The following is a 26,900-nucleotide window of genomic DNA, read 5'->3' on the forward strand; positions in this document are numbered from 1 at the left end:
CGCAGAGGACACCGGCTGCCCAGGTGGCCCTGCCCCTCCGAGGGAGAGCGGGCGCACAGCCGGCCCCGGCCCGAGCCCGTCCCGCCGCGTCCCCCGCCTCCTCGCCGCCGCGGGGTCCCCTCGCGGGGCCGGGAGAGGCGCGGTTAGAGGGTACAGGCCGCCCCGCAGAGACGCCCCACAGGGTGGCCCGCGATGGCGCACGTGGGCCGCGCGCACCTCCAGCGCCGCAGCCGTTAGAGCAGGCCCCGCGCGGGGGCGTCCCGCCGCGCCCGGCCCCCGCCCCGCGATCCCGCCCCCGCGCGCCGCCGCGGCGACCCGGGGTGCGCCCCGCCCGCCCATCTGGCCTCACCTCGAGGGGGGCAGGGGCGCGGCCCCCAGGGCCAGGCCGCGGGCTGTCCTCCCGCCGCCGCCGCGCGCGCGCAGGACCCCGGCCTCGGCGTCGGCCGGCGGCGCCCACGCCCGCGGGAGGCTGAGCCAGTCGGCGCCGCGCGGACGCGGAGCCGGAACGGCCGGAGCGCGGGAGGGGCGGGCGGCGCGCGAGCCCGGCGGGCGGGGGTGTGAGCGCGGACGCCCAGGCCCGCGGACGCCCAGGCCCGCGGACGGGGGGCGCGGGGGAGGGTGGAGGGGGCGCGGGGGAGGGTGGAGGGGGCGGGGCCGTGGGCGGGGCCGGGAGGGACGGGCGGGGCAGCTCGAAGGTGGGGGGCGTTGAGAGCGTGGCGGGCCCGGCGCTCTGTAACCTCGTCACCGGGCCTCGCGGGGCGTGAATGACTTGCAGTGTGAGGTAGATGGAGCTCTCACCTCAGCCCCTCCTGCGCCTCAGTGTCGGGGGGGGGGGGGAGCTCGCACGGTTTTGATGCGGGTAGGTGTGAGGCGGAGGCTGGGGCAGAGTTGGGGTGTGTGTGGTGGGGGGGGGGGGACTTGAAACTGCCGCCACCTGCATCTCGGCGCCGGCTCTGCCCGGGCCCTGATCAGCATCGTTGAAAGAACAACCAGTTCTGAGAGAAAAACTTCTTTGAAAAGCAACTTCCACTCCGTATTCTCCACCTCCCTCCAAGGCCAGACCCCGCCCTATAAAAGCTTGCCCCCATCCCCCAAAGGGCACGACTTCTCCAACCCCTCCCTCCCCGACCCCAGTAGGGGAACCTCGCCTGGGAGCGCGATAAAGTTCCTACCTGTGGACACTTAGCCTGGCTTTCCTTGTCTTTACAGCACCAATCCTTTCAGTAGGGAGAAAACTGGCAGTTTTGAGGGTGTCAGATACCAGAGGGATGGGACAGTCCCAGTAAAAAACTGGTAGGTATCGCCTGCGCTCTTGCTAGTTGTTTATGAAGCACGTTTTGGCTGAGGCTGACTATGTGCCACAGCTGTGCAGGGAACCCTGCCTTCCACACCGCGGCAGGCTTGTTGAGACGTGTGCTAGGGAGCATTTATTAGTCTTGTGTTAAGGCGTAGGGTCTGCCTGCTTCACTGCTCTAATTTTTTTCATCTTATAGACAGACTGAGAAGCAAGCCTGAGGTCATAAAGCTAATGTGGGGGCAGAGATCACTTTGTTTTAACTTGTTTTTCCAAATTGGGATCAATCTAAATTAAACCCTCAAAGAGTTTCTTTTCTATTGTTACCTCTCTTAGAATCTTGCTCCAGGGAGCCTGTTAAAATGTAAATTCTGGGGCCTCCCTGGTGGCGCTGCTGGGGTTTAAGTCACAACACTAGGAAGCTGTCCACAGCCACTACAGCACTACAGACACATCCCCGGGCAGGGAGCAACACACATGGCACAGCAGACCTCACCTGTCTCGCCCGCTGCTCCCCTCAGCAGTGTATTTCAGTCAGTCTGCCTGTTCTGCAAACCACTCTGTCTCTGGTGAATCCTCTGACCCCTCCACACCTCTGGCCTGTACCCCAGTTCTTGTATAAATAAATTAATCTTAAAAAAATATATAAATTCTGATTCCATTTCTGGGGAAGAAGCCTGAGAGTCTGCGTTCAGAAAGCAGGCCAGTGAGCTGATATTGCTGGTTCCAGGCCTGCACTTTGAGTAGGGATGCTGAAGTATTTTATAATCCAGTTTGTGCAGGCTACAAGGGGCTCTTGTGGTGAAATGGGGAAGAGCATTAGATGACATAGTGAATGCTGGGATCAGATCCCTGTCCTCACACATCTTGTCAAATCACCGCTCTGGGCCTCATCTGTCACATGAGGATTGGGTGAGATTTTGAAGTCTTGCTTCTATTCTGATTGTGTACCTGTATAGACATGTCATTCTCTTTTATGAATTCTAGTTGAGGAAGAGCCCTTAAATTAGTTTAGATTTGATGAAGTGTTCATCCAGGTACAGGACATGGTCGAGTTTCTAACACATGAGACCTCTTTGCTTAGCTAAAAGACAATCAAGGTCTATAACAACTTTGACCAGACAGTAGTCTAAGGATTTTTTATTGGGCATCTTTAGCAGCAGATCCTGCAATATCTTCAAGAGTTAGGGAGTGCTGATAGCCACAGGCTTGTAAAATCTAAGAATTGGTGACCTTCAGGGGTGTTTTCTCTTGCCAGTGCCCTTCCTTTGTATAGTACTGGGATGCAAATTTCCCTGGGTTTGGTTGTTAACCAGAGTCCAGGAAATGGACACTTGGGGTTGGAGAGTCTGATATAATAGAGGTTGAGTTTGTTCACTGGAAATTAGGAAGGAGCTGTGATGGGAAAAACTATACTATTCACTGGAAGAGCACAAGGGACTATGGTGATGGCAAACGGGTGAACTGGTGGTGGAAATTCTATGGGGACTACACCTGAGAAAAGAAAGCAAACCCTGTAAAAAAAAAAAAAAGAAGAATGATGTAAAATACATATAAATAAATTAATTAATAAAAAAAAGTATACTATCAGCACAGGGGAAAATCCAATAGTTTCAAGTTATTCCCCTCCCCAGCAATGGCCTGACATATACAGAGGGGGATTATCTTTCCTGATTGATGCCTAAGTAGGAGAAGAAAGAGGGAGAGGGAGGGAGTTAAAGTATGACGTCTTCAATCAGACTCTTGGGTGGAAGCTGTGTATGTTGATGTCAGTTACTTCTTTACCTCATCAATTTGGTTTGCAGCTCTTCAGTATTTGTTTAGGACCGGCCATGTGGAGCCTTCTTTAGCTGAGAGATATGTACCCAGACTTCCGAGTCTCTGAAGCTTGAGGGCCACCTGGGGAGTGAGGAGGACTTAGTACAGTTCCTTCCAAGGAGAAGTTTTGGATACTTGACCAAAAGGGTCCAAGATCGGTATGAAACAATGCTAATGATTCACTTAATCAAAATGAAAATGAGGATTTCAAAAACAAATATAGAAACTTACATGGTTGCAAAAAAACTTAACTTTTAAAATGAAACGGGGGCCTCCCTGATGGCTCATGGAGGTGACCCACATGGCATAGCAGACCTCCTCTCTTGCCTGCTGCTCCCCTCAGCAGCGTATTTCAGTATATTTCAACAGCCAAGGATGTTGTATGTCATCAAAATAATTTCACATGCTTTGTTTCATTTTAAAGATTTTTAAAAAGATTTATTTATTTATGCATATAAGAACTGGGGTACAGGCCAGAGGTGCAGGGGGTGAGAGGATTCACAGAGACAGAATGGGGAACAGAACAGGCAGATTGACTGAAATACACTGCGCTTCCAGGGATGCCCCTATATCTATTTAATTCTTTTTTTTTTTTTTTTACTTAATTTTGCTAAACTTAAATAGTCATACGTAGCTAGTGGCTACTGCATTGGACAGCCCATGTTTAGAGAATGATGTTACTTCTCACTCTAGTTAAATGACTCTTAGCCTTTTTCCCTACCTGAAGAAAAGGGTTAGACACATTTCCATTGATTCCTTTTTTTTTTTTTTTTAAAAGATTGATTTATTTATACAAGCACTGGGTTCAGTCAGAGGCACGGGAGGGTGAGAGAATTCACCAGAGCCAGAGCAGGGAGCAGAACAGGCAGAAGGACCGAAGTACACTGCTGAGGGGAGCAGCAGGCGGCAGGAGAGGTCTTCGCGCCATGTGGCACCCTCGCCCGGTGTGCGGGGATCGAACCGGCGCTGCAGAGGCTGCAGGCAGCTTTGCAATCCCAGCGCTCAACTGCTGCGCCACTGGGGAGGCCCCTATCTATTTAATTCTTAATCAATTTTTATTGCAGACAGATTTTGTGATAGTCGAGATAACATGAATTAATTAGATTAATAAACCTGGGTAAAATGAAGTTGTATGTCAATTCTGAAAACATGCCTATTTTATCAAACCAACAGACTTTAACTTTCATGTACCCAAAGTTACCTTACAAAAGTTACCTACAGAAAAGATTTCATCTTAGTTTTTATAACAATTTGAAAGTTTTAGGAAAACTTAATTTATATTATGTGCTTAAATCTTAGGCCAATCAAAAATCATTATCTAAGAATACCACCAAATTGTCACTTGCATAGAGAGCATACATGGGGACACACATAACAGGCAAGCACATCCAAACACATCTTGACAGGCTAACAGTTGGAGAGGACATTTAAGAATTTTTATTAGCCCAGTTTTCAAATGATTCCCTGATTGGCTAACCCCGGGCTCTCGGTTCAATTTTCAGGTTGTACCCAGTGTAGCCTCCCAAGTGCAGAGTTCCAAGTGCGGCATCCTCCCTGCTTCAACACGTGCACGATCACCCCTACTGTCCTCTTGCAGCACCAAAGTGGTACATTTGTTACAATCGATGTCCCTGCATTGATATACCACCTTTACCCAAAGTCCATAGCTTATTGTGAGCATTCACTTGCTGTTGTACATTCTATGGGTTTGGACAGATGTATAAAGACATGTATCCACCATAGGGATCATACAGAGTAGTCTCACTGCCCTAAAAAGCCTCTATTCCCAACCTATTTATCACTCCCTCCAAATCCCAGGCAACCACTGAGCTTTTTGCTGTCTCCATAGTTTTGCCTTTTCCGGAATGCCACATAGTTGGAATCATTAGGTATGTAGCCTTTTCAGATTGGCTGCTTTTACTTAGAAATATGCATTTAAAGTTCTTCTGTGTCTTTTCATGGCCTGATGGCTCATTTCTTTTTTTGCACTGAATAATAGTCCATTGTCTGGATATAGCACATTTTATTCATTCATTTATTGAAGGACATTTTCATTGCTTCTAGGTTGTGGTAGTTATGTGTAAAGCTGCAGGTTTTGTATGGACATAAATTTTCAACTCATTTGGATCAAAGTCTTTAAAATATTTTTCTCTTGCTTTTAAAAAAAATCTCAGTTTTGCTCTGTTTTTCTGTAAGATTTTCTTAGCTTTATTCTCAAATGTTTTTTTTATTAAGTTTTGAACTTCTATTATGTTTAATTTCTAAGAACTTCTTTGTTGATTTGTCTTCTGAATATTCCTATTTTACAGTATCCTGTTCACATTCATGAGAGTGATTTTTTTCTCAGAGAGGATGTTGTTAGTTTTTTCCCCTCATCTCACTCTGCATGGTTTCTGATTGCCCCAATTTGCTTTTTCCTTTGGCTTCTTTTGTCTTTATCTTCCATGTCAGCAACTTTCTCAGATGCCTGGTGAATCTTCAGGTGATTCTTATGCATCTTAAAGTTTGTAAACACTGTCACCCTTAATCTCTCTGAAGTATGATCATCCTGCTTGAGACCCCACAGAGAAAAACAACAGGCATTGCAGTATTTTTCCCCAGAAGAACGGAAGTTTTCCTTTCCCTGTTAAAAGCTTGGCACTTTCCCTGAATGAAATGTAATATGACAGTAGCTTTAGAAATGTTTTCCCAAATTATTCAGTCTATGCTCCATCCCCTGCTAAGTTTATTTGTACCATCTTACATTCCTACACCTTTGCCAGTGCTCCTGTCATTCCTATTTAGGTTGGAGAGACGCCTCAAGCTGACCATTAGGAACCTGACACTGACCTTGAGTGTCCTTACCTGCTGGGCAGATGTGACTTGAGGCCAATGTCCTGGACTCAGAGCAGAAATTATAGCCCACTTGGGGAGAAAACATGCAGCAGGCTGGAAAGGCTTCTGACCAAGGCCAAACCATCTTACGATTGTGCTGCTTCTCCAAACAGGAAGGTGCATAGTTGTGTAGAAGTACTGAGGATGTGAAAGGGCAGCCGAGGGCATGGGGTGGGGAGACAGAGGGGAAACCAATTCATATTTAAAAGGAGCTGTATTTTCTTTCCCAATGAAGATGTATTTTGTATTTCAACACTACTTAAAAGTTATCTTAATATGTGTTTGATTCATCTATATTATTTGGTCACTCAAAAATGTTTAGACTTTCTATCATTTGCTCTAGATGGATGGGTGTTCAAATATAGGTAAGTGTGATTTCAGAGTGAGGACAAATAACAATAACAGCTGTTTCCAAGTCTTAGAGCCTTGCTAGATCTGCCCAGCTCTTGATGTATACTTTCACTTTTCATTCTAAAAAACATCGTATGAGCTAGGTTTTGTTAGAATTCTTTTTCTTGGGCCTCCCCGGTGGCGCAGGGGTTGATCGCTGGGTTGCGAAGCTGCCCACAGCCTCTGCAGCACTGGTTCCATCCCCGGCTGTTCCCTGACCACCGGAGGAGGGTCCCACATGGCGCGCAGACCTCTCCTGCTGCCCGCTGCTCCCCTCAGCAGTGTACTTCGGTCCTTCTGCCTGCTCTGCTCCCTGCTCTGGCACTGGTGAATTCTCTCACCCTCCCGCGCTTCTGACTGTACCCAGTGCTTGTATGTATGTATGTATAAATCAATCAATCAATCAATCAATAAATCTTTAAAAAAAAAGAATTCTTCTTCCTTCCTTCCTTCCTTCCTTCCTTCCTTCCTTCCTTCCTTCCTTCCTTCCTTCCTTCCTTCCTTCCTTCCTTCTTTCTTCCTTTCCTTCTTTCCTTCTTTCTTCCTTTCTTTCATAAATGAGAATACAGTGATCTGGACAGTTAAGAAGTTAGCCCAATGTCACATGGCATCAAGAATAGTGAAGTAAAAAAATTGCAGAGCCAGGATTTAAGTCCAGGCCTACGGATGATTCTGCAGCCTGCAGTCTGGATGTTATACCAGATGACCCACATAGTAGCTATTCCCTCACTTTTGAATGAAGCTCTGGCAGGAACCTACTGTTAATTTAGACCCAACAGAACCCAGATTTGGACACAGTAGCAATCCTGTTAGAATACCCTGTACAGTTAGCTGTTGTCAGAGCAGTGCTGTGTATGTAACAAACCACTCCTAGACTCCATGGTTTAAAATAATAACGTTTAATCTCCAGGATCTGCAGGTTGAGGGGTGGCTCTGCTTCAGGCTATGGTACTAGAGGTGGGCTGGGCTGGGCTTGGCAGGACTGAGTGGATCTGCTGTAAGCTGCACTTCTGTGTAGACTTCTTCTTGTTCAGGCACTCATCATGTGAGTTCATTCTGAGATTTAAGGGGCAGCAGTTATGTGAAGAATTTTTTTTTGTAGCAATGGTAGAAATACAAGAGTGCACTATAACTGCAGGACCATATTTTATACCTCTATTTGTGTTGTGTCTGACCATTCTATTGCTCAAAGCAGGTCACTGGTCAAGTCCAAGGTCAAGGGTCAAGACTGCAAAGAGCATAGATATGCAGTGGTGAGTAATTGATGCTACTAAATCAACCTACCTCACCTGCCCAAAACTACCATCTGTCTGCATAGTGTGCCTGTAAATTAATGTGTGTTTGTGCCCACATGCAGTTATGGACTTAATATTAAAAGAAAGTTAGATGCACACTGTAAAAATACAGATTCTTGTCCAGTGGGAGAGGCAAACTAACAAATAAAAAAGATGAACACAACCACGAACATGAATGTTAGATTTGTTTTACTCTGGACATGAAGAATAGATGTAGTATAAGTGTCTTGGAATAGATTCGAAATTTTTCTATAATTTAAAAAAAGATGGGTCCTCCCTGGTGGTGCAAGGGGTTAAGTCTCAGTACTGTGAAGCTATCAGCAGCCACTGCAGCACGAGTTGGATCCCTGGCCAGGGAGCTACTCACATGGCACAGCAGACCTCTCCTGTGTTGCCTGCTGCTCCCCTCAGCAGTGTATTTCAATCTGCCTGTTCTGTTCCCCGCTCTGTCTCTGGTGAATCCCCAACCCCACACCCACCTCTGGCCTGTACCCCAGTTCTTGAATGCATAAATAAGCAAACCTTAAAAAAAAAGATGTTTCCTTATTCCCTAAGGTTTTTTTAGCTTATAAATTTCAAACTCATGGTGTTATCCTGTAACAGGAGTAATGCATTATGATGCTGCTGGCAGCTGTTGGTGTGGTTGCATCCCTGATGCTTAAACATCTGTGGAACTTGAGAATTCTCTCAAAAAGAAGATGGCAACCCACACGAATGAAAATATTAGGTATGTTATGGTGCTGTGAGTGTGGGTGGTAGTGCCTGTATATTTATAGATGTTCTTCAATGTTGTCACATTGTTAATGCAGCTTTCCTAGGCTTCGGCATCTAATGAAAACCTCTAAACCAATTCAAATCATAGGAAAACATGATCAGGCACTATAGGACCAGCTCTTCCCATCTCTTATGGGTCCCCTGATAGGCCTGAAAACGTCTGGAATAGTGAACCTTGGCACCTGGCAACTTATAGAATGGTCAACCTTGGTAACCTTGTTTCTTTGCCCTGACCTTGGTTGTTGCTGTTTTGCTTTTCTGCTCTGCCACCTCGTGGATATTTTGGGAATTGGGTCTTTTACAGATTGACCTGCTGACTCACCCTAGTTGATGTGGCTGCTGTTTCCCCAAAGAATGGGGTGGGGTGGAGTGGGGAAGCACCTGGCAGAAAATTCTTCCCAAGAGAGTGACACAAAGTGACTGACTGTGTCCTTTCAGTTTTCCTCTAGCCTCCCTTTTGGGGACAATATCCCCAGAGATTCAGTTGAAGGACATTTGGACAACCCTGTCACTATCACACCGGAAGGGCTCTTTCTACTCGAGACCTTGAACCAGTGGGCTACAAGCCCTAACTTTATCCTGTATCACCTCTTTAGTTCACCCAAAGTTCCCTTTTTCTTTTTAAATTAAAAATGTAATACGAGCTTACTTAAAATTTATAGTCTAGTAGAGGATGCAGATTTTTAAAAGTAAATAAATAAAGAAGTGTGCATATTATCGTGAGTACTAGGAGGTGTAGATATTTAATGTGACAAATATATATTCCTAAAATAAAATCATGCTCCTAAAATTTCTCAGTTATTGAAAACGCTATAAAAACAGAAGGATGTTCACAGCCTCAGAGTACATAAAACCAAACATCTAATTTTGAGCTACTTTTATGATTGTTCTTCCTTGTTTACCATCTGTTCAAAGTGTCTTTTTTTTTTTTAAAGATTTATTTATTTATGCATACAAGAGCAGGGGTACAGGCCAGAGATCTGTGTGTGTGTGGGGGGGTGGGTGGGTAAGAGGATTCACCAGAGATAGAGTGGGAAACAGAATAGGCAGACGGACCAAAGTACACAGCTGAGGGGAGCAGCAGGGCAAGTCAGGAAAGGTCTGCTGCACCATATGGGAAGCTCCCTGGCAGGGCGGGGGATCAAACTCGTGCTGCAGAGGCTGCAGACAGCCTCATAGGTGTCTTAACCTCTTGTACCACCCGGGAGGCCCTCAAAGTGTCTATACCAAGAAAGTGAGTAGAACATTTAGGTTTAATATCAGTCACACAACATTAGCATACAATTGACCAATGCTAGGGAGGGTATTGTTTTCTTCTGAGCTGGCAATGTGACCACAGAAATATCAGGTCATTTCTCCAAGTTAAGAATTTTATCCCAGTACATGCTACATGCCTTCCAGACATAGTTTTATGATGTATTTATAGTTTCTTTATATGATATTTACAGATGATTTGAAGTTAAAAGAACTCTAGCTTACTGAGGTTTTATTATCTTTATAAAAATGTCCTTTATTCTGGAGTAAGGCGGCTAATAGTCTTAAAAACAGGGTATTGTGGGAGGGTCTTTTGGGATATAACCGGAAGGGCACTAGACTTTAAAGGCAGAAAGATTTGACTCTGTCTCAGCATCTATAATATGTGAACTTGGCCATGATTTCAACTCTCTGAACCCCACCTCCTTATTTATAAAATGGAGAGGATAATGGTGAATAATGTCACATATTATACGTTATCTCTTATACTTAACCATACCCGCATCATACGTGCTGGAAGCTCCTTTTTACAAGGGAGAAAACTGAAGTTCACAAAGGGCAAATGATTTACTAAGGTTAAGATGCTAGAAAGAGGGGAAGCCAGGACATGGCTCCCAAGTCAGCTGAAAAAAAAAAACACTTCACTTTATGCCCCTTGTTCATTTCCCTGTCTACTTCTGAAATTACAGGCAAGGTTGGATTGGTGCTTTGGAAAGCATGTCATAAAAATGTACACAGCAGAGATGACTTCTCAATGAAACAGTAGGAGCATAATCTAAAGCTACAGATAAACACTCAAATGACCATAGCATGCCTGTAAATCTCTGTAAGTGAAATGAACATCAGGGATTGCTTTCTCAGATTCAAGGTCTAAAAGCCAAATTACAGAAGAATAGTTTCCTTCCTCTGGATGAAAATTTCAGGGGTTCAGAGGAAAATATTTTAGTGGTTATACTAAAAACTCAGATGCATTTAGCATTATAAGGTAAGCGCTGCTGTTTATGAAAGCATAAACAAGCCGTGGGCCGGCCTTGACTTCCTTCAAGTAGGCTGGCTCACTGCAGGGAGTTCATTCTGCACCAGGCAGAGAGGAGCCAAGGCAGGATGAAGAAATTATTTGTGCTTTTGCTCTTTCTTACCTTACTGGCTTCCTTAGGTGAGTTTCTATGCTGATGTGATAAACTGAGATGGGTCGGTTTTCTATTTTTAAAGTTTTGATTTTCATTTCAAATAATATGTAATATAAAACAATTAAAGCTTTTTTAGTTTTCCTAAGAATGAGCTCTCAAAGTTGCTATCATCAGGAATAAAGCATTTAAAAAATATCTTCAAATATTTGAGCACTGAGTCTCAAAAATGCTGATAAATTTTCAACTCTGTCTTTTAGAATTTGATTTTGATTTTTATGTTCTCTTTCAGAGTTTGTGCATGGTTATCTTAAAACTGAATATAATTATCATATTATTTTCTTTGAGGAGTCATGGTGTGATTATCGAGTTTAACAAAATCTTAGTGTCATTGGGTATTTTACAATAATAACTTTAACTTGATTTAGTGTGTTGGGTATTAAAAAAATCCCACCAAAGCAACACTAAGGGATGACAAACACACTGAACAGAGAATCGAAGAAAATATGTTTTCAAAAACATATTTATTAAATTAACACCCACTTTTAAAGGAATGAGGCATTGTAAGAGGTGAATTTGTTTAAGGTGCACAGCTTTTGCTCCGAGTTAACCATATTAGAAACAATTTAGAATTTTCCTTTGGGCCCTCTGGAATGCCACATTCTTTGGGACAGGTTCCTGTGAAGGAACTTTTGTGTTTTGAGTGAAACTGAATTTGTAAATCCTTTGTTGTGAGATGGGGCATGAACTTGTGTGCCCAAACCTCCCTTATGCCCCTTCCCGACTTTTCCTTCCAGGGCCCTCTCCGATTCTGCCCGAAAAGCAGGCCAAGCAGCTTCTGAGATCCCGGCGCCAGGACCGGCCAAGCAAACCCGGGTTCCCGGATGAGCCCATGCGGGTGAGTGCCGGGCCCTGGTTCTTGGAAGGGCAAGTGTCATCATTTGAATGTTCTTTCATTATGAAGCCAAACCAGGTGCTGGTCCCAGCCCAGTGTGGGTGCTAGGTCCAGGTTCTGTGAGTCCCAGGTTGTAAGGTACAAGCTTCCTCACCCTTCTACCCAGGACTTTTCCCCCCGGAGGTGAAGTGCCACTTAGCTATGCACTAGGCACACAGTACAGTAAGTCCTCACTTGACGTGGCCCAGCAGCTCTTGGAAATGCTACCTCAAGCAAAACAAAATATCGTGAATCCAATTTTACCACAAGGTAATTGACGTAAGCAAGAGTAAGTTCCTGTGGCATAGGTCATGGAAACATCACCACACTTCTAAGACCCCCTAACACTTCTAATAGGAAACAAATGTTTATTCTTCAACCTGCTTAATCCAGGTAAGTGTCACACAGGTGGCTGGACCTTATGTGGTAGCTCAGGGGGTCAGGTGGGACCTAGCCTTGGACAGGACGCCCTTCCATCACAGGGTGCACACACCCCCTCACTCACTCAGACTGGGACAACGAGACATCTGACACTTGCAAGGGCTCTTTGGGATGCAAGAAAAAACCCGAGTCCCTGGAGGAAACCCACACAGACATGGGGAGAACGTGCAAACCCCACATAGACAGTGGTCCCAGCCTTGAATTATTTTTAAAAATCTTTTAAAAAGATTTATTCATTTTTTTATTTATTTTATTTTTATTTATTTATTTTTTAGATTTATTTATTTTTATACAAGAACTGGGGTACAGGCCAGAGGCATGGGAGGGTGAGAGGATTCACTAGAGACAGAGCAGGGAGCAGAACAGGCAGATGGACCGAAATACACTGCTGAGGGGGCAGCGGGCAAGACAGAAGAGGTCTGCCGCTCCATGTGGGTTGCTCCCTGGCCAGCCGGGAATCGAACCAGTGCTGCAGAGGCTGCGGATAGCTTCACAGCACTGCCCAAAACCCGCTGCGCCACTGGGGAGGCCCTCTAGAATAATTTTTTTTCCCCTCATCAACATCATAATGAAATGACATGATTCGAGGACCTGCTATACTGAAAACAGAAATAGTGTGGCTGACAGCAAGAGTCCAGCACCCAAAGAAGCTGCTCCCTCCAGGTGCTCAGGAGACAGTCACAATCAAGTCCAAAGTCAGCATCTGGGGATTTTGTCTTCCAGCCTGACTCCTCTGAGCCTTTGCTCTGGTTGAAGGCATTTCAGGTGTCAGGCAGAATTGGGTGGGCTGGGAACTGACATCTCAGTTTCTGGCCCCAAGCCCCTTCCTATGTCAGGCCGCGGGGCCAGAGAGTCGCCCTACCAGGTGTTGGTGTGTCCTCCCTGCCTAGTACTTCCTAGAGCTCCTTTCTGGCTTGTGGTCATCACCTGCCTCATCGGTGACAACCTCTATTTGCCTCTGACATTGTCATTTTCTGAATATCTGTTTTTTGTTTTGTTTTGTGTTTGGTCATTTTTTTTTTTTTTTGTGGGACCCTCGCCAGCGGCCGGGAACCGGCGCTGCAGAGGCTGCGGGAACCTCGCAGCCCAGTGCTCAACTGCTGCGCCACCAGGGGAGGTCCTGGTCATTTTTTTTATCGGCTTGACCATCATCCTCTTCAGCCTCCTGGTCTGGTTTCTCTGTGACTCTTGCCTCAGAGTTTCCTGCTGATTCCACCCGCCATGTCCCACCCTTTTTGTGTACAGTGCCATCCTATGTGGCCCTCACCTAGTCACCCTGAGGTCCAGAACCCTCTCCACTCGGCCATGTCTGGAAAAGTGACTGTGTGAGTGGAAATGTGAGAGAAACAGACCATAAATGATGTGGTGAGTGTTCTCAACCAGGGGTGATTTTATTCACCCACACCCCATCCTTAGGGATATTTGGCAACGCCTGGAGACATTTGGGTTGTCATGGTTGAAGGGGAGGGAATGCTGTTGGCTTTGAAAGAATTAAAGCCAGGATGCCTGTGAGTGTCTCACAATGCTCAGGCCTGCAAGGAAGAATGATTGTGACTGTCTCCTGAGCATCTAGAGGGAGAAGCTTCTTTGGAGGAACTGTGGACGCTCCAGACATCATGAGGGACCATTTAGAGCTCCCCAGGGATGATTGCTCCCCATCATTGCTTGACATCCTGCTCCCCATCATTCTCATGTCCTCTTCTTCTGCCTCCACCGGCCTCCTCCTAATCCTCTTTCCCTCTTCACAGTGCCAAGGTGAGGAAGCTGCCTGGAAATGCCCAGCAGCCTCTGTCTCTTTCTCTGCATCTCTGTGGATTTCCCACTCTCATCGCAATTACACTCAATACATGCAGAACTGGCTAAATCAACAAGTTCTGGTATCCTGTTCTTCTAGGAATGTGGTTTTTTTTTTTTTTTTTTTTTTAACCTTGGCTGCATCTTGGGAACACCTGGGGGATTGGAAAATCTGTGCCTGGGTCCCACTTTTAGAGGGGCAGCCTGGATGTGGCCTAGGCATTGGGTAAGTGTTAAAGCCTCCCAGGAAGTACCATTGTGCATCCAGTAGAGAACCACCAAGCCAGGCCTTCTGGGAGAAAGCCACCGGGTGTAGGGTCAGCTCAGTAGTCTGGTTGGAAACACAAAAACTTTCGGTGTAGAACATTGAGGAGACAGTTAAATGTCAAACTGAGTGGTGTGGGGATTAAGTGGTGTGGGGAGTTGTCCAGGCAGTTCAGACAGACAGAGAGGACCAGGCGGTGCATACAGAGAGCTCTTCTTGCCACCACGACAAGCTGCCTTTGTCTGAGCGCCCGTGTCCATTGTGCGGACTCAGAGCTGCAGTTCCAGCCTGACTCAAGAACTCTACTAAGGTGGCCTGGTACAAGAGGTCTGGGAGGAGAGGAGCCTGGGTATGCTTCCTGGAGGAGGCTTGAAGGATGAGCTCAGGACCCAGGCTTGAAGGATGAGTTTTCAGGTGGGAAGAAAATTTCATCCTATTTTGCCACTAGCTAGTTGTGGACTTTGGACGTTGGGCAAGTCATTTCCTTTTTCCAGAGCCTAGTTTTCTCTGTAAAATGCAGTTTGGCTCTGAATCTGGCCAGAAGGTTCATTCCAGGCCTCATCTTTAGAGTTCTGGATAGAGCTTCAGGGATGACAAAGGTTTCCTGCCCTGTGGCCTGGACAGCGTGTCACAGACCTGGCCAGGAACATAGGCTGGAGGGTCTTTCTGAAAATCCCTGGCCCTCCCTCATCCTGCTTACCCTGCTGGTCCTATTCTTACTCTTTGACCTGTTCCCTCCCCTTATAGTTGACTTTTCCTTTTAATGGATTTACTGAGAGCAAAATGAACAAAACTGATCACTTGTCATGTAGAAAGAGGTAAATTAGGGCCTCCCTGGTGGCCTAAGGGTTGGGTCTTGGCACTGTCACTGCTGCGGCCTGGGTTCAGCCCCCAGCCAGGAAGCTAACCCACATATGGCTCAGCACACCTCTCCTGTCTCACCCACTGCTCCTCTTAGTGTATTTCAGTAGGTTCGCCTATTTTGCTTCAGATTCTATCTCTGATGGCTCCCCTGCCCATGTCTCTGGCCTGTACCCCAGTTTTTCTATGCAAAAATAAGCATTTAATTAAAAAAATTAAAAAAAGAAAGGGATGACTTGCTCCTTTTAATGGAATAAGTAACAGCAAAATGACTGTGGACCTGCATCAGTGTTGAATGGGTTACACACTATGACCCACATTTGTCAGCAGGTGGTAAGGAGGCTGCGAGGTGGGAGTGCTTGAGTGTAGGGGAAGCAGGGGCTGGAGGTTAGAACTCTTACAGCTCCTATCTGGGGATCAAGGAGCTCAGAGCCTAAGGCCCTTTGATTCTAGGGAGCCAACCCTTCCTTCTCTTTTATCTTTTGCCAAAACCACTTCCTACCCTTCTTTCTTTGTGCAAACCATCTGCTTATGGGTGTCCTCTTGCTAGGGAAAAGGGAAGGCTGGAGGTGCCATCCTGTATATTCAGGATTGCAAATATTGTGTGTGTGAGGAGGTATGAGTGTGTGAGGGTATGTGTGTGTGTGATGACTGAATGTTTGTGTACATGTGGAAGGGTGTGTGCATATGTGTTTTGGAAAAGGACTTGCAGAATAATTTTTTCAGATGGTCAGGATTCCAATTCCCTTCTCTCCACTTTTCACCTTGACTGTATGGAATGACAGCAGAAGGTCTTTTCAGGCCAGGCTGGAAGCCCAGCTGTCATAGCAGAGTTGACTTTTGTTGTGTGTTCATTGGGAGATGCCAAGGATTTTAGGCAGAGGAATGATGTGATTAGAGCTGGTTTACGGGAGCCATTTAGAGGTTCAGGACACAGTCTCTTAAATGCTGGCACTTCAATGCCTTTTTACATGGGAAATGAGAAATGACATTTTGGACACATTAAATCACCTCTTTGCCATGTTTCCAGGAGACAGATGGGCTGGGACAAATGAGCAGAGGTGGCCTCTGGAGAGTGTGACCTTGGGAGCCGAACCCCGACACCCATGTCCTCATCACTAACTCAAGTGACCAAGAGATGACTGGTTGGAGAATCATTTTGATTCTCTCTTCTCAGAGACTGGGCCCCAAACCCAAACAAATAAAAAACCCAAGAAAACCAAACCAAACCCCAAACCAAACCCCAAACAAACAAATACCCCTAAACCCATACCTTTCACAGAGGGGAAGGACCCCTGAGGAGGGCAAATGAACAGTGCTTTGGGAGGTATTAAAATTTAAAATGAAAACGAGTATGAAGAGCCACAGTATCCTCTCCCTGTAAATACCTATTAAGCAATGTTTATTGTCTTGATACTTGGCTTAAATATGGGCAGATAGTGGTTTCTGTGGAATTACAGGCTTTTTCAGAGCGGTTCAGATGAGCTGTGCCTCACATGGGAGGAGCTGCAGGGTTTAAACATTGGGGATCCTGCTAGTTTGGGGCAATGACTGTTCTTTTCTGACTGTGTGGTGGGAAGGACAAAATGCCATTGGAGAGATTGCTGGTGGCCCCTGCATTGTGGGGGGGCAGTTCCCATCTTTCTAGGACCCTTGCTAAGGGAAGGCAGGGCCCAGTGGGGCTGGAGAAGAAGACCAGGGGAGACAGATGGCTCTGGGTAAGCAAGTAAGAGGGCTTTGAATGTCTGGAGGCAGCAGGAGGGGGTGGGGTAGGGGCATTGGGAAGGTTGGGGAGGAGGATGAAAGGCCCACGTGGGGATGTGAAGGGGGGTTAGAAAGAGAAGTCACCCCATGAAGGGCACACCATTGTGCTGTTCCCTGCCTCAGGGAACAGCTAAGGCATTGGTTTTATGGTGACACCTGACCTTGAGCTTGAAGTTGTTTTCTGCTGGGTGCTGTCATTACCCTCTGCAGCTGTGACTGAGCAATGGGCTTGCTGCCTGAAGACGCAGAAGCTATGACACTGGTCTAAAGGGCTTGAGGAGACAGCTTGTCTCACTTCTGGGTCCCCAGTGCCAAGCACGGTATTGGGCACTTACTAAATGCTCACTATACTATTTCCATTCCTTCCTTTGCTTCTCTCAGGGGAGAACTCTTGCAGGACATAACTCTACCAAGGAACCTGGGAGTTATTTCAAAGAAATCTGAATTTCTTTTCTATTGCCTCACTTACCTTCATTAAATTTCTCTTAATCACCATAAGTTTTAGGGAAGAAATTATTTGCCAACTGCTGGAACTATGACAATTCTTTGAAAAGATGACATCCAGGCCAAAAGGATGCCTTCTGTGATTGTATTTGTGAAGTGCTTGCATGCCCTGGGAATAAGCTTTCCATTTTGGCCTGTGTTCTTGTAAGGAATGTTCTTCTTGAGCAAGTATAAATCATATTAGCTTTATTGTGAGTAGTCTCTGTGAAATACGCTTTCATGATTCTCCTCTTGACAAACGTGTATAGAAACTCCATTATCCTTTGGCTCCCCATGATCTCAAAGACCCCTTGGGAGACAATGAGCTGTAAACAGTGCACATCCCCGATGTGCCTTCTTTCAGTGTTCTGCCTTTTAGTGTCACAGTGCACTTAGGTCTGAGCCACCCTCCTACCTCTGGGATTACCTTGCTTTTTCTAACAAGCAAAAGAATTCATCCAAATGTGGCTGGGCCTTTTAATCCACGCAAATGTCACAGGAAGGATTTTGCCTTCTTGGAAAAAGTTCCCTCCTTTGATAGATTAGCTGTTCACTTTAAGATTCTTAGCTCAGATCAGGTTCTGCTGGGGGTTTAATTTTGTGATCTCCTCACTCCAGTGCCGTCGTGAAGGACCACTTCTAATTTTTCCTCCAATTGCTGAGATGTTATTTACTTAAATCGTCACCGTCGGCGTTGCACATGGACACAGATACTGGCCTTTGTTTTGCTTTCATTCTTTTCCTCTTGAAGTCAGGCGTCTGAAAAAATGAAAACTTCTTTTCCATCTACCCTGTCTTTCTTGATCCAGGAACATTTGAGATTATCATTAATGCTGGGTCATTTCTAACTTAGCCAACGCAATTGTTGAATTTGTGGTTTTCAGCAGATTTGCAGTTTGGCTTTTCATCTTTGACTAATGATTGCTTTTAGGCCTTTGTGGCGTATTCACTTTCCTAACATTTTAAATAAATAGTGAAATGTCATGGAAACCAGGGCTCGTTTCTTTCTCTATGTGTGTGCTTGTTTTGGTTGTTTCTCTTCAATGATGATTTCAGCTGCTGTTTAGGAGTGTGAAATATATATGCCTTCTCCATGATTTGGTGTGCTTTGGGCCCAGGCCATTATAATGAGCAGATTGACACCAATGTCAAGGATCCTTCTAAGGAGGATTTGGTAAGATTCTGGAGAATGAGCATCATTTTGTGTCTTCATTTACTCATTTGTGCATTTCACAACTGAGTTTTATTGAGGTCCTACTATGTGCCAAGCACTAAGCCGTACACTTAGGTATACCTTGGTCAGTTGGATGGTTGCTGAGGGATAGGGAATAAATGAGTTAGGAGCCTTTTGGCTGGAACCACCATCTTCCAGTAAAGTGCTAAAATGACCAGTACGATGGGAAAGAGGAGAGGTACCTCATATATGTTCTCCAGTTCCTTTCAAAAAGGAGTTGGTCGGTCCTTTAGCCACATACATGCGAATATACAAGAAAGGTGGTGTGGTATTGTAGACATTAAGGGGATGGGTGCTGTTCAAGGAAGAAAGCCCCACACATGTTACCATGGCAAAACTGAGAGTCTATAATGTTACCCAGTATGCACTTGGCATTGTAAACACACAAGGGCAAGATTCTTGCCAAAAAAATTAGTGTCTGTCTTGAGCTGAGATGGCTTCCTGATACATATGAATGAAATGATTAGAAAAACAAGGAAGCCAAAGAGAAAAATGTTTGGGTTCAATTGAAGCGGTAGCCTGCTCCACCCAGAGTAGCACACTGTGTGAAAGCAGGAATGGGAAGGCACTGAGCTGCTGGAACTCATTCCTTAGGAATTCACGGCATGATAGATATGGAAAAAATAAAAGATCTCTGAACTATGAGGATAAAAATGAGTAAGGATACAAATGAGCATATGACTATAAAAGTTGTATAAATGCTGTTTGTCAGAGGGGACATTCATTGATATCACCACGGATCTCATCAGAAAAGTCTTTAAGTGTTGGGGGGCCTCCCTGGTGGCACAAGGGTATTAAGTCTCAACACTGTGAAGCTATCAGCAGCTACTGCGGCATGCGTTCGATCCCTGGCCAGGGAGCTACTCACATGGCACAGCAGATCTCTCTTGTCTTGCCTGCTAATCCCCTCAGCAGTGTATTTCAGTTAATCCACCTGTTCTGCTCCCCACTCTCTCTCTGGTGAATCCTCTCACCCCCACCCCGTCTCCCTCCTCTCCTCAGGCCTACACCCCAGCTCTTGTATGCGTAAATAAATAAATACTAAAAAAACTTAAAAAAAAAAGTCCTTAAGTAGCCAGAAGCTATGCCTTCTGGGAGCAGACACAAAATCCCAGTTTCCCCTTGAAAGCGCGAATTTTGATATTTAGCAACACGCACTGTCAGCGTTTTCCTTGAAGTGAGAGGTGCACATATGGCACAGCCAGTTCGATCCTTGACACCCACAATCCCCCAGGACTCTTCCTGGAGGCTCTTTTCACAGTGCTCCATCCTGCAGCCGTCTGCTGCTCCCCTTGGGTCACTTCCCATTGCTTTAGCAGTGTCTTCTGTAGCGAAATGGGCATTTTAAGAATGTTTTACTCTTATTTCTCTTTAACTGCAAGTGCATGATGGTGAGCGATGCCATAGGATGAGGACAGTCGACACAACTGCCTTGACCTTGGCTCACCAGCTCATACAGTGGGAGGGCAAGTGAGGCTGAGTAGTATAAATATAGAGCTGAATTTGTGGAGCCCAGAGGGGAGTGTAGACCTCACTTTGGGGGATGTGACTTTAGTCTTTCATTCCAGAGGCACTTACAGATGGTTTCCTGTGGGCCTGTTCTTGGGAGAGATGCTTAATCCCACAATCTCAAGGACTGCTCAGAACTTTCTTATCTAATAGTAACCAAAATGACTGAGGAGAGTTTATTCAAGAGGCTTTTTCAAAGGTGTGTTGGGATGAGGTAAATGAAGGAGAAATATAAAAGATCCAGGGTTTTGTTTATCTTCCATATCTGAGTAAAGCAGAGAAAAATAAAGGACATCTGTGACAGCCAGACACCCGGGCTGTTTACCTTGCAACATCTGTGTGCAAGTTTTTGTGTGAGCATATATTTTCATTTCTCTAGGGTATGTAGAGCCATAACTTAACCCCATTGACAGTGTTATCTCTGTGACAAGACTCTCCCATGTTGTTTTATGTAGCTAGAATTCATTCATGTTCATTGCTGCCTAATATTCCACAACATGACTGTACCATAATCAATTTGTCCCTCCTCCTGTCACTGGTCATTTGACACAGCTCCAGTGTTTTGCTACTCCATTTACTGCCTCTGCAAACATTCCAACATACATCTTTTGATAGATTTCTTTTGTTCTCAGTGACTAGCAATATCAACATGGGCTGGAAACTTGTTTTAAATGCAAACTCTTAGACCCCACCCCAGATCTACTGAGTCAGAAACTCTGGGAGTGGAGCCCAAAAACCTGTTTGCATTAGCTTTCCAGGTGATTCTGATGTTGATAAATAAGGAGTGCAATTCCTAGATTTCAGAAGCCAAACGCTTTTTTGGAGGTTGTGCTGAGCTGTTCTCTAGTAGCTGTGTATGTGAGTTTCCATGGATACAAACCCTCTCGGCTGTTAGGATTGTCAGGTTTTTACAATTTTGCCCTTGGAAAGGGTTGATGACTGGTCTTTCCTACCGAACTGTGGTCACAGCGGTTTCTGCCCGTGGCTGCATCGGGTCTCAGAACCACAACCACACCACACGCCGGCAACATGACTGTCCCTGCGCATAAAGGCCTCTCTCCAACATGTGTTTGTCTTGACAGGAGTACATGCACCACCTGCTCCGCCTGGAGCAGCGAGCCGAAGAACAATTCCTGGAGCATTGGCTGAACCCCCACTGCAAGCCCCACTGCAACCGGAATGTGGTCCATCCTGTGTAAGGGGCTGGGACCCACCCTGTAAGTTCCTTCTTCCAGGCCATCTGTTTTGAGGAGACAGTAGCGGGCAGCATGGATCTGGGCTTGGAGACCTCCTAGCTCATGTATTAGGGGGACCAGTTGCTTAGGGGGTCCTGTGGATTTGGGAGTGGCAAGATTGAGGCAGGTGAGATAGGAGGGGGCGAATCATCAAGAGATCCCAAATAAGGAAGGGGCGTGACCCTACTTGCCAGCTAGAAAAGGTCACTCTGGAATATGTATCTGAGAAGTGTGTCTCCCCAGGCAGGTTCAGTGTCCATGGGCTTGACCAGAGACATCACCACTGCTGTCAGCAGGACCAGCACTGTTTTTCTGCCTTCCCAAGCCTGTCAGCCTGGGAATCTGATAGTTCTATTGTTGCCTTGTGCTTCTGTGATCCCACACGGGAACATTCCCTTTAGAGCACTTCTCTTTAGAATTTTCAGGGTGCAGGCACATCTGTTCTCTTATGTGCTCCTCTTACCACCCCTGTGTCAGTGCAGGATATGCTGAAAGCCCTTGGCAGTGCCCTCAAAGGGTGACAGAGGCCTTTGCCCCTGGGTATAGAATGGATCCTGCTGTGAGCGGGAAGGAGGCCTGGCTCCTGCAAAGCACAGGATTCCCAGAGGCCTCACTCCAGGCAGTACCCAATGGCAAGAGCACAAGGAGGCCTTGGAGGGCCGTGTCAGCTTGGAAGCGAGAGGCAGAACACTCAGACCCTGAGTCTGCTTGTTGGAAAAAAAATGTCCAACTTCTCTCTCGGTTTCCTCATCTCTAACATGAGCATAGTAGGAGTTCCGCCCTCATATACTTATTCTGAGCACCAAAAAGTCGATATGTGGAAATTAGCCCTGTCCCCTCCATACCAGGAGGTGTTCAGGGAGTGATGCTCCAAGGCTGCCGCTCCCTCCACCTGCTCTGTCTCCTCTCTCCCCCCTTCTTTATCATGGCATCATTCTCTAACCAGGGCTTTATTTTCCTGCTCTTTTCCAGCAGCCATTTTGATAAGCGATGGCCGGGATAATGTTGGAACAAGATGTGGCTGCATCTCTGGTGTGTCTTTCACTCACAGAAATTGGCGTCTCCAGACCCTGTGAATGGAGGGCTTGGCAAAGGTAGCCCTGGGGTCTGATGGCAAATGTATCTGCTGCTTCACTTTCCTAATCTTTATAACCCATTCAAACCAATAGCTTAAAATATCAATCCCCAGTGGTGGTGCAGCGGTTGAGCACTGGGTTGCGAAGCTGCCCGCAGCCTCTGCAGCGCTGGTTCAATCCCCGGCCACCGGCGAGGGTTGCACATGGTGTGCATACCTCTCCTGCCGCCCACTGCACCCCTCAGCAGTGTACTTCGGTCCTTCTGCCTGTTCTGCTCTCTGCTCTGGCTCTGGTGAATTCTCTCACCCTCCCGTGCTTCTGACTGTACCCAGTGCTTGTATAAATAAATAAATAAATATTAAAAAAAAAAATCAATCTCCGGGCAGGAGAATCGAACCTGGGCCCATGGAGTGGGACCTGCCGGACAGGAGTGGGGCCAGGCTGCCTGCCCAAAGGACAGAGAAGCATGCCTGTTGGGGCTGGAGTTACAGGGTCAGTAATTTACTCCCCCACCCTGACTTTTTCTGCTCTAATAAACACCACTGTTAAATCTGCTTTCTGTGGTGTCTCCTTTCCTTACAAAAGAAAAGCAGAGCTTTCCCTTCCTTGCTTATCTTCATAACGCCAGCATCAGAAAACTTAGTGTTCCTTGCATGAATGAATTTGTGAAAATACAAAGGCCCAGCCATTTTTCCAAGAGGGTCATCTTTTTTGGTAAAGAATTATTCCTACTCTGGAAAAAGAGCTATAATTTAACCCCAGGTGCATGTTGGTCTTCTAGCCAAGGAGCGACTTCTTGTGGAAAGTGGGTTGCCCCTCTGTATCCCTGGGTCTCTTACCAGCCCACGACCCCTAGGATCTGACATTGGACTTTCAAAAATGAACAAAAGCAGATATGAATGAGGAGGGCAAGGGAAGATGGGCTGAACTGTCGTAGGGAGAGTGTTGCATCAAAAAAATAGGTAAGGAGGGGCCTCCCTGGTGGTGCAGGGGATTAAATCTCAGCACAATGAAGCTATCACCAGCCACTGCAGCATGAGTTCGATCCCCAGCCAGGGAGATGACCCACAAGGTGAAGCAGACCTTTCCAGTCTCATCCGTTGCTCCCCTCAGCAGTGTATTTCAGTAGATCTGTCTGTTCTGCTCCCTATTCTGTCCTTGGTGAATCTTCTCACATCTCCCCCCTAACCCCCCACTCTGGCCTATATCCCAGTTCTTGGATGCATAAATAAAATAAATCTCTAAAAATTCAGTTAAGGAGGGAGGCCTGTTCATCTGGGCGACAGAGGCCTATTTCAAGGGAGGCTGGCTCAGGCTGGCTCAGGGACAAAGTTACGGAATTTCTCAGCAATGATGCACCCTATGGGCCAAATCCCGTAGCCCAATTTTTAGACGGTATCTCATCTGATCATCACACCTACTCTCTGCAGTAGCTGTGTTCATTTTCCCACCTATGAGGAGACAATGATGGATGGGCTTTAGGTAGGATTTAGTGGTTATCTATCGTGGCTGTAACAATTACTAGAAACTTAGTGGCTTCAAACAATACACATTTATTGTCTTATCTTCTGGAGCCTGATATGAGTTGCATTGGGCTGATATTGGGGTGTCCTCAGGGCTGTGCTCCTCTTTGGAGGTGAATCTGTTTCCTTGCCTTTTCCAGACTTTAGAGGCTACCCCCCTTCTCAGCTCGGGTCTCCCATTGTCCACCTTCAGCGCCAGCGATGACTATCTCTTCTGTTAACCTCTTCCCCTCTGAAGGACCTTTGTGGCTTTCTTGGGCCCATTCAGATAACCCAGGGTGAGCTCCCCATCAGTTGATGAGCAACCTTAGTTCTGCTTGCCACCCTGATGACCTAAAGTAACATATTCAGAGGTGCCAGCAATGAGGATGGGTGTGGGGGAATCATTATCCCACCTGCCAGAGGCAGGTTATTTATGGTCACAGCTAGAGGGTGGAGCAGCTAGCTGGGATGTGGACTTGGGAAAACCCCCCACTACAGGGTCCCCAAATGCTGTATCACTGCTGGAAATCTGAAATCCTTCTATCTTGATTAAGTGCTTTTCTCAGCTGAGCAACTTGAGGGCTCAGGATGTGTTCTTAGTGGGGCACCACTGTGCCCCTTACCTAGTGGGAGCAGGTAGTGCACACCTCACCAGTGCCAGACTCAGTCCATGGGCACAGAAATATGCTGCAGAGACTTGCCCCAGCGGGTGTGGAATGGCAGCAGTCAGACTCTTCTGCTCAGTTCACCACGCTACCTGGCTTTCTAACCTCTTGGGAGTGTTTCCTGAGAAGTAGGAGCTGAATGTGTATGTGGGGGGCAGAATGCAAGGGAATGAAGATAATAGGTCACAAAAGAGAGAGGGAGGGAAGCAGAATTCAACATAAAGCAGATCCACTGGGATCCGGGGTCTTGTCTATGCAGAGGAGGGGCTCCCTGGAGTTTCTAAGAATCCTGGTCATGGCACACATCTCAGGGGCAAAAATTTCCCTTGTGAAGAAGAGATTCTTCATCTGTCCACATAAAGCCTCGTTTTCACCCTCTTCCTTGGACACTGAATAGCACACTCCCCTGAACCCACAGGCAAAGGGGCTAGAACTCTGCATTCACAGTGAGCTCACGGCAGCTTCACCTACCCCGACTCACAACAGCTTCTCAGAAGGTAGGAGAGAGAGTCAGAGAACCACAGCACGACCTTGACAGCAGCGGGTACAGAGGATCAGAATCCAGGCTAGGAGCCAGACTGCACTCCAGCCCTTGCTCCACCACTGTTTAGCTGTGTGCTCTTGGGCAAGTTGATTAACCTCTCTGGTCTCATCTCCTTTGTCTGTAAAATGGAAGTAATAATAATAGTAGTACTTAGTCCAAGTGTTATTGTGATACTTCCTTTAATAAGTAAGCACTCCAAAAAAGTAACTATTACTATTAAAAAATTCTTGGCCAATATTTTTTAAATTAAGATAAACTCTCCTTTTTAATTTTGGGAAATGGAGAATGTGGGGGGCCCAGTGTACAGAGAGCTGCCTCCTTACTTGAAAGACAGTTGCCATCTTTACATTATTGAATCTTTCTGTGAACATGGTCTGTCTCTCCATTTACTTAGGCCTTTTTGGGTAATGTTCATCATTAACATTTTATAATTTTCTTTGTAAGGATCATGCATATGATCTTTACATGCAAAGGTCATACATATCTTTGTAGGATTTTAAAATTATAACTGGAATTTTCTTAAATTATATTTTCCTACTTGGTTATCCTGCTACATACAGGAACAATCTGATTTTTATATACTGAGCATATCCAGTTACCTCTCTGATATCTCTTATTATTTCTAATAGTTTGGGGTTTTGAGAGGATTACTATATATGACCATTGCTTTGCCCCCAAGTTTAGAACAAGTTGAGAAGTAAATGTAGGGGTCAGAGTAAAAATGATCACCTTTATTACCAATGAGGTCTTTGGGAAATATGGATTATATCTCTGGTTACCATAGGCTCCTTAATACTCCATTCCATAGTTAATGTACCCAGTAGCAGCCAGAGCTGGAAAATGGCTGGTGTCTCTTGTGGCCCTGCCTTTGTAAAAATTATGGTGTGGAGGAGCAGGAAGGAGCATTACCTATAGGTGAGGTGGCTCTCCAAGGGAGGAGAGAGGATGGTGCAATAAACTTGATAAACTACTTTTTGGGGTAGGTGAGAGAGCAAAGGGAGAACCAGGGTGTTATTCCAAAGGATTACCACCATGAAGAAATGTGAAATAAATGTTCCTTGGATGTGGTGGGGTCCACCACATTTTCTAAGCAGAAAGTCCTATTACCCTTGGCAATATTGTTTCTTTTTCTAGATGATCCTTATACCTCCTGTTAGTTTTTCCTGTTTTATTGCTATATCTAGAGGTACTACACAGCATTGAACAGATGTCCTAATAGTGTGTCTTCTGGCCTCATTCCTGTCTTCAAAGGATATAAATGTGATTGTGATAGCCTTTTGGTAGAAAGCTATTATCAGGTCATGGAAATTCCCTTTTGTTCTTGGTTTGAAGCAAATTATAATGGTGTATTTAAATGTTTGAGTGCATTCATTGAAATGGCCATCTCATGTTATCACTAATATGATAATAAATTTTTCTGATGTTAAAATTACCCTTCAATTCCTGAGTTAGTGTATTTATCAGGGAAGGCTTTCTGGAGGGGGTATCTTCTGTGACTGTGAAGGAATTAGCTTGATAAAGGAGAAGGAACATGGGCATGGAAGGTAGGAAAGAGCGAGGATGTTAGTGGTGAGAGTTGTTGCATGTAGAGGTGGCGGCAAGTGTAAAGGCCCTGGGGTGGGGAAGAAACTATTTTATTCTAGGAGCTTACAAAAAACCTGTATAGCTTCACCTCTGAAGAGTGAGGGTCTGAGAGAGTCTGTGATGAAGATGTAGGTAGGTCTCATATAGCCCAGCTATTCCCCTTAAAAACTGTAAACTCAT

General features: G+C 45.9%; 1 protein-coding gene across 1 annotated transcript; it reads left to right on the forward strand.

The window, feature by feature from the left end:
* Positions 1 to 192: 192 nt before the first annotated feature.
* Positions 193 to 21,310, forward strand: LOC311173878 (uncharacterized protein C17orf67 homolog; the record flags this gene model as incomplete). The annotated part of the gene is made up of 3 exons (XM_084237960.1): positions 193 to 232; positions 11,624 to 11,724; positions 21,194 to 21,310. 3 exons carry the CDS (start codon positions 193 to 195, stop codon positions 21,308 to 21,310), a joined length of 258 nt encoding a protein of 85 aa, XP_084094086.1.
* Between the last annotated feature and the right edge of the window lie 5,590 nt (positions 21,311 to 26,900).

Source organism: Talpa europaea, assembly GCF_964194135.1.
Source record: "Talpa europaea genome assembly, chromosome: 7".
Classification (NCBI taxonomy): domain Eukaryota; kingdom Metazoa; phylum Chordata; class Mammalia; order Eulipotyphla; family Talpidae; genus Talpa; species Talpa europaea.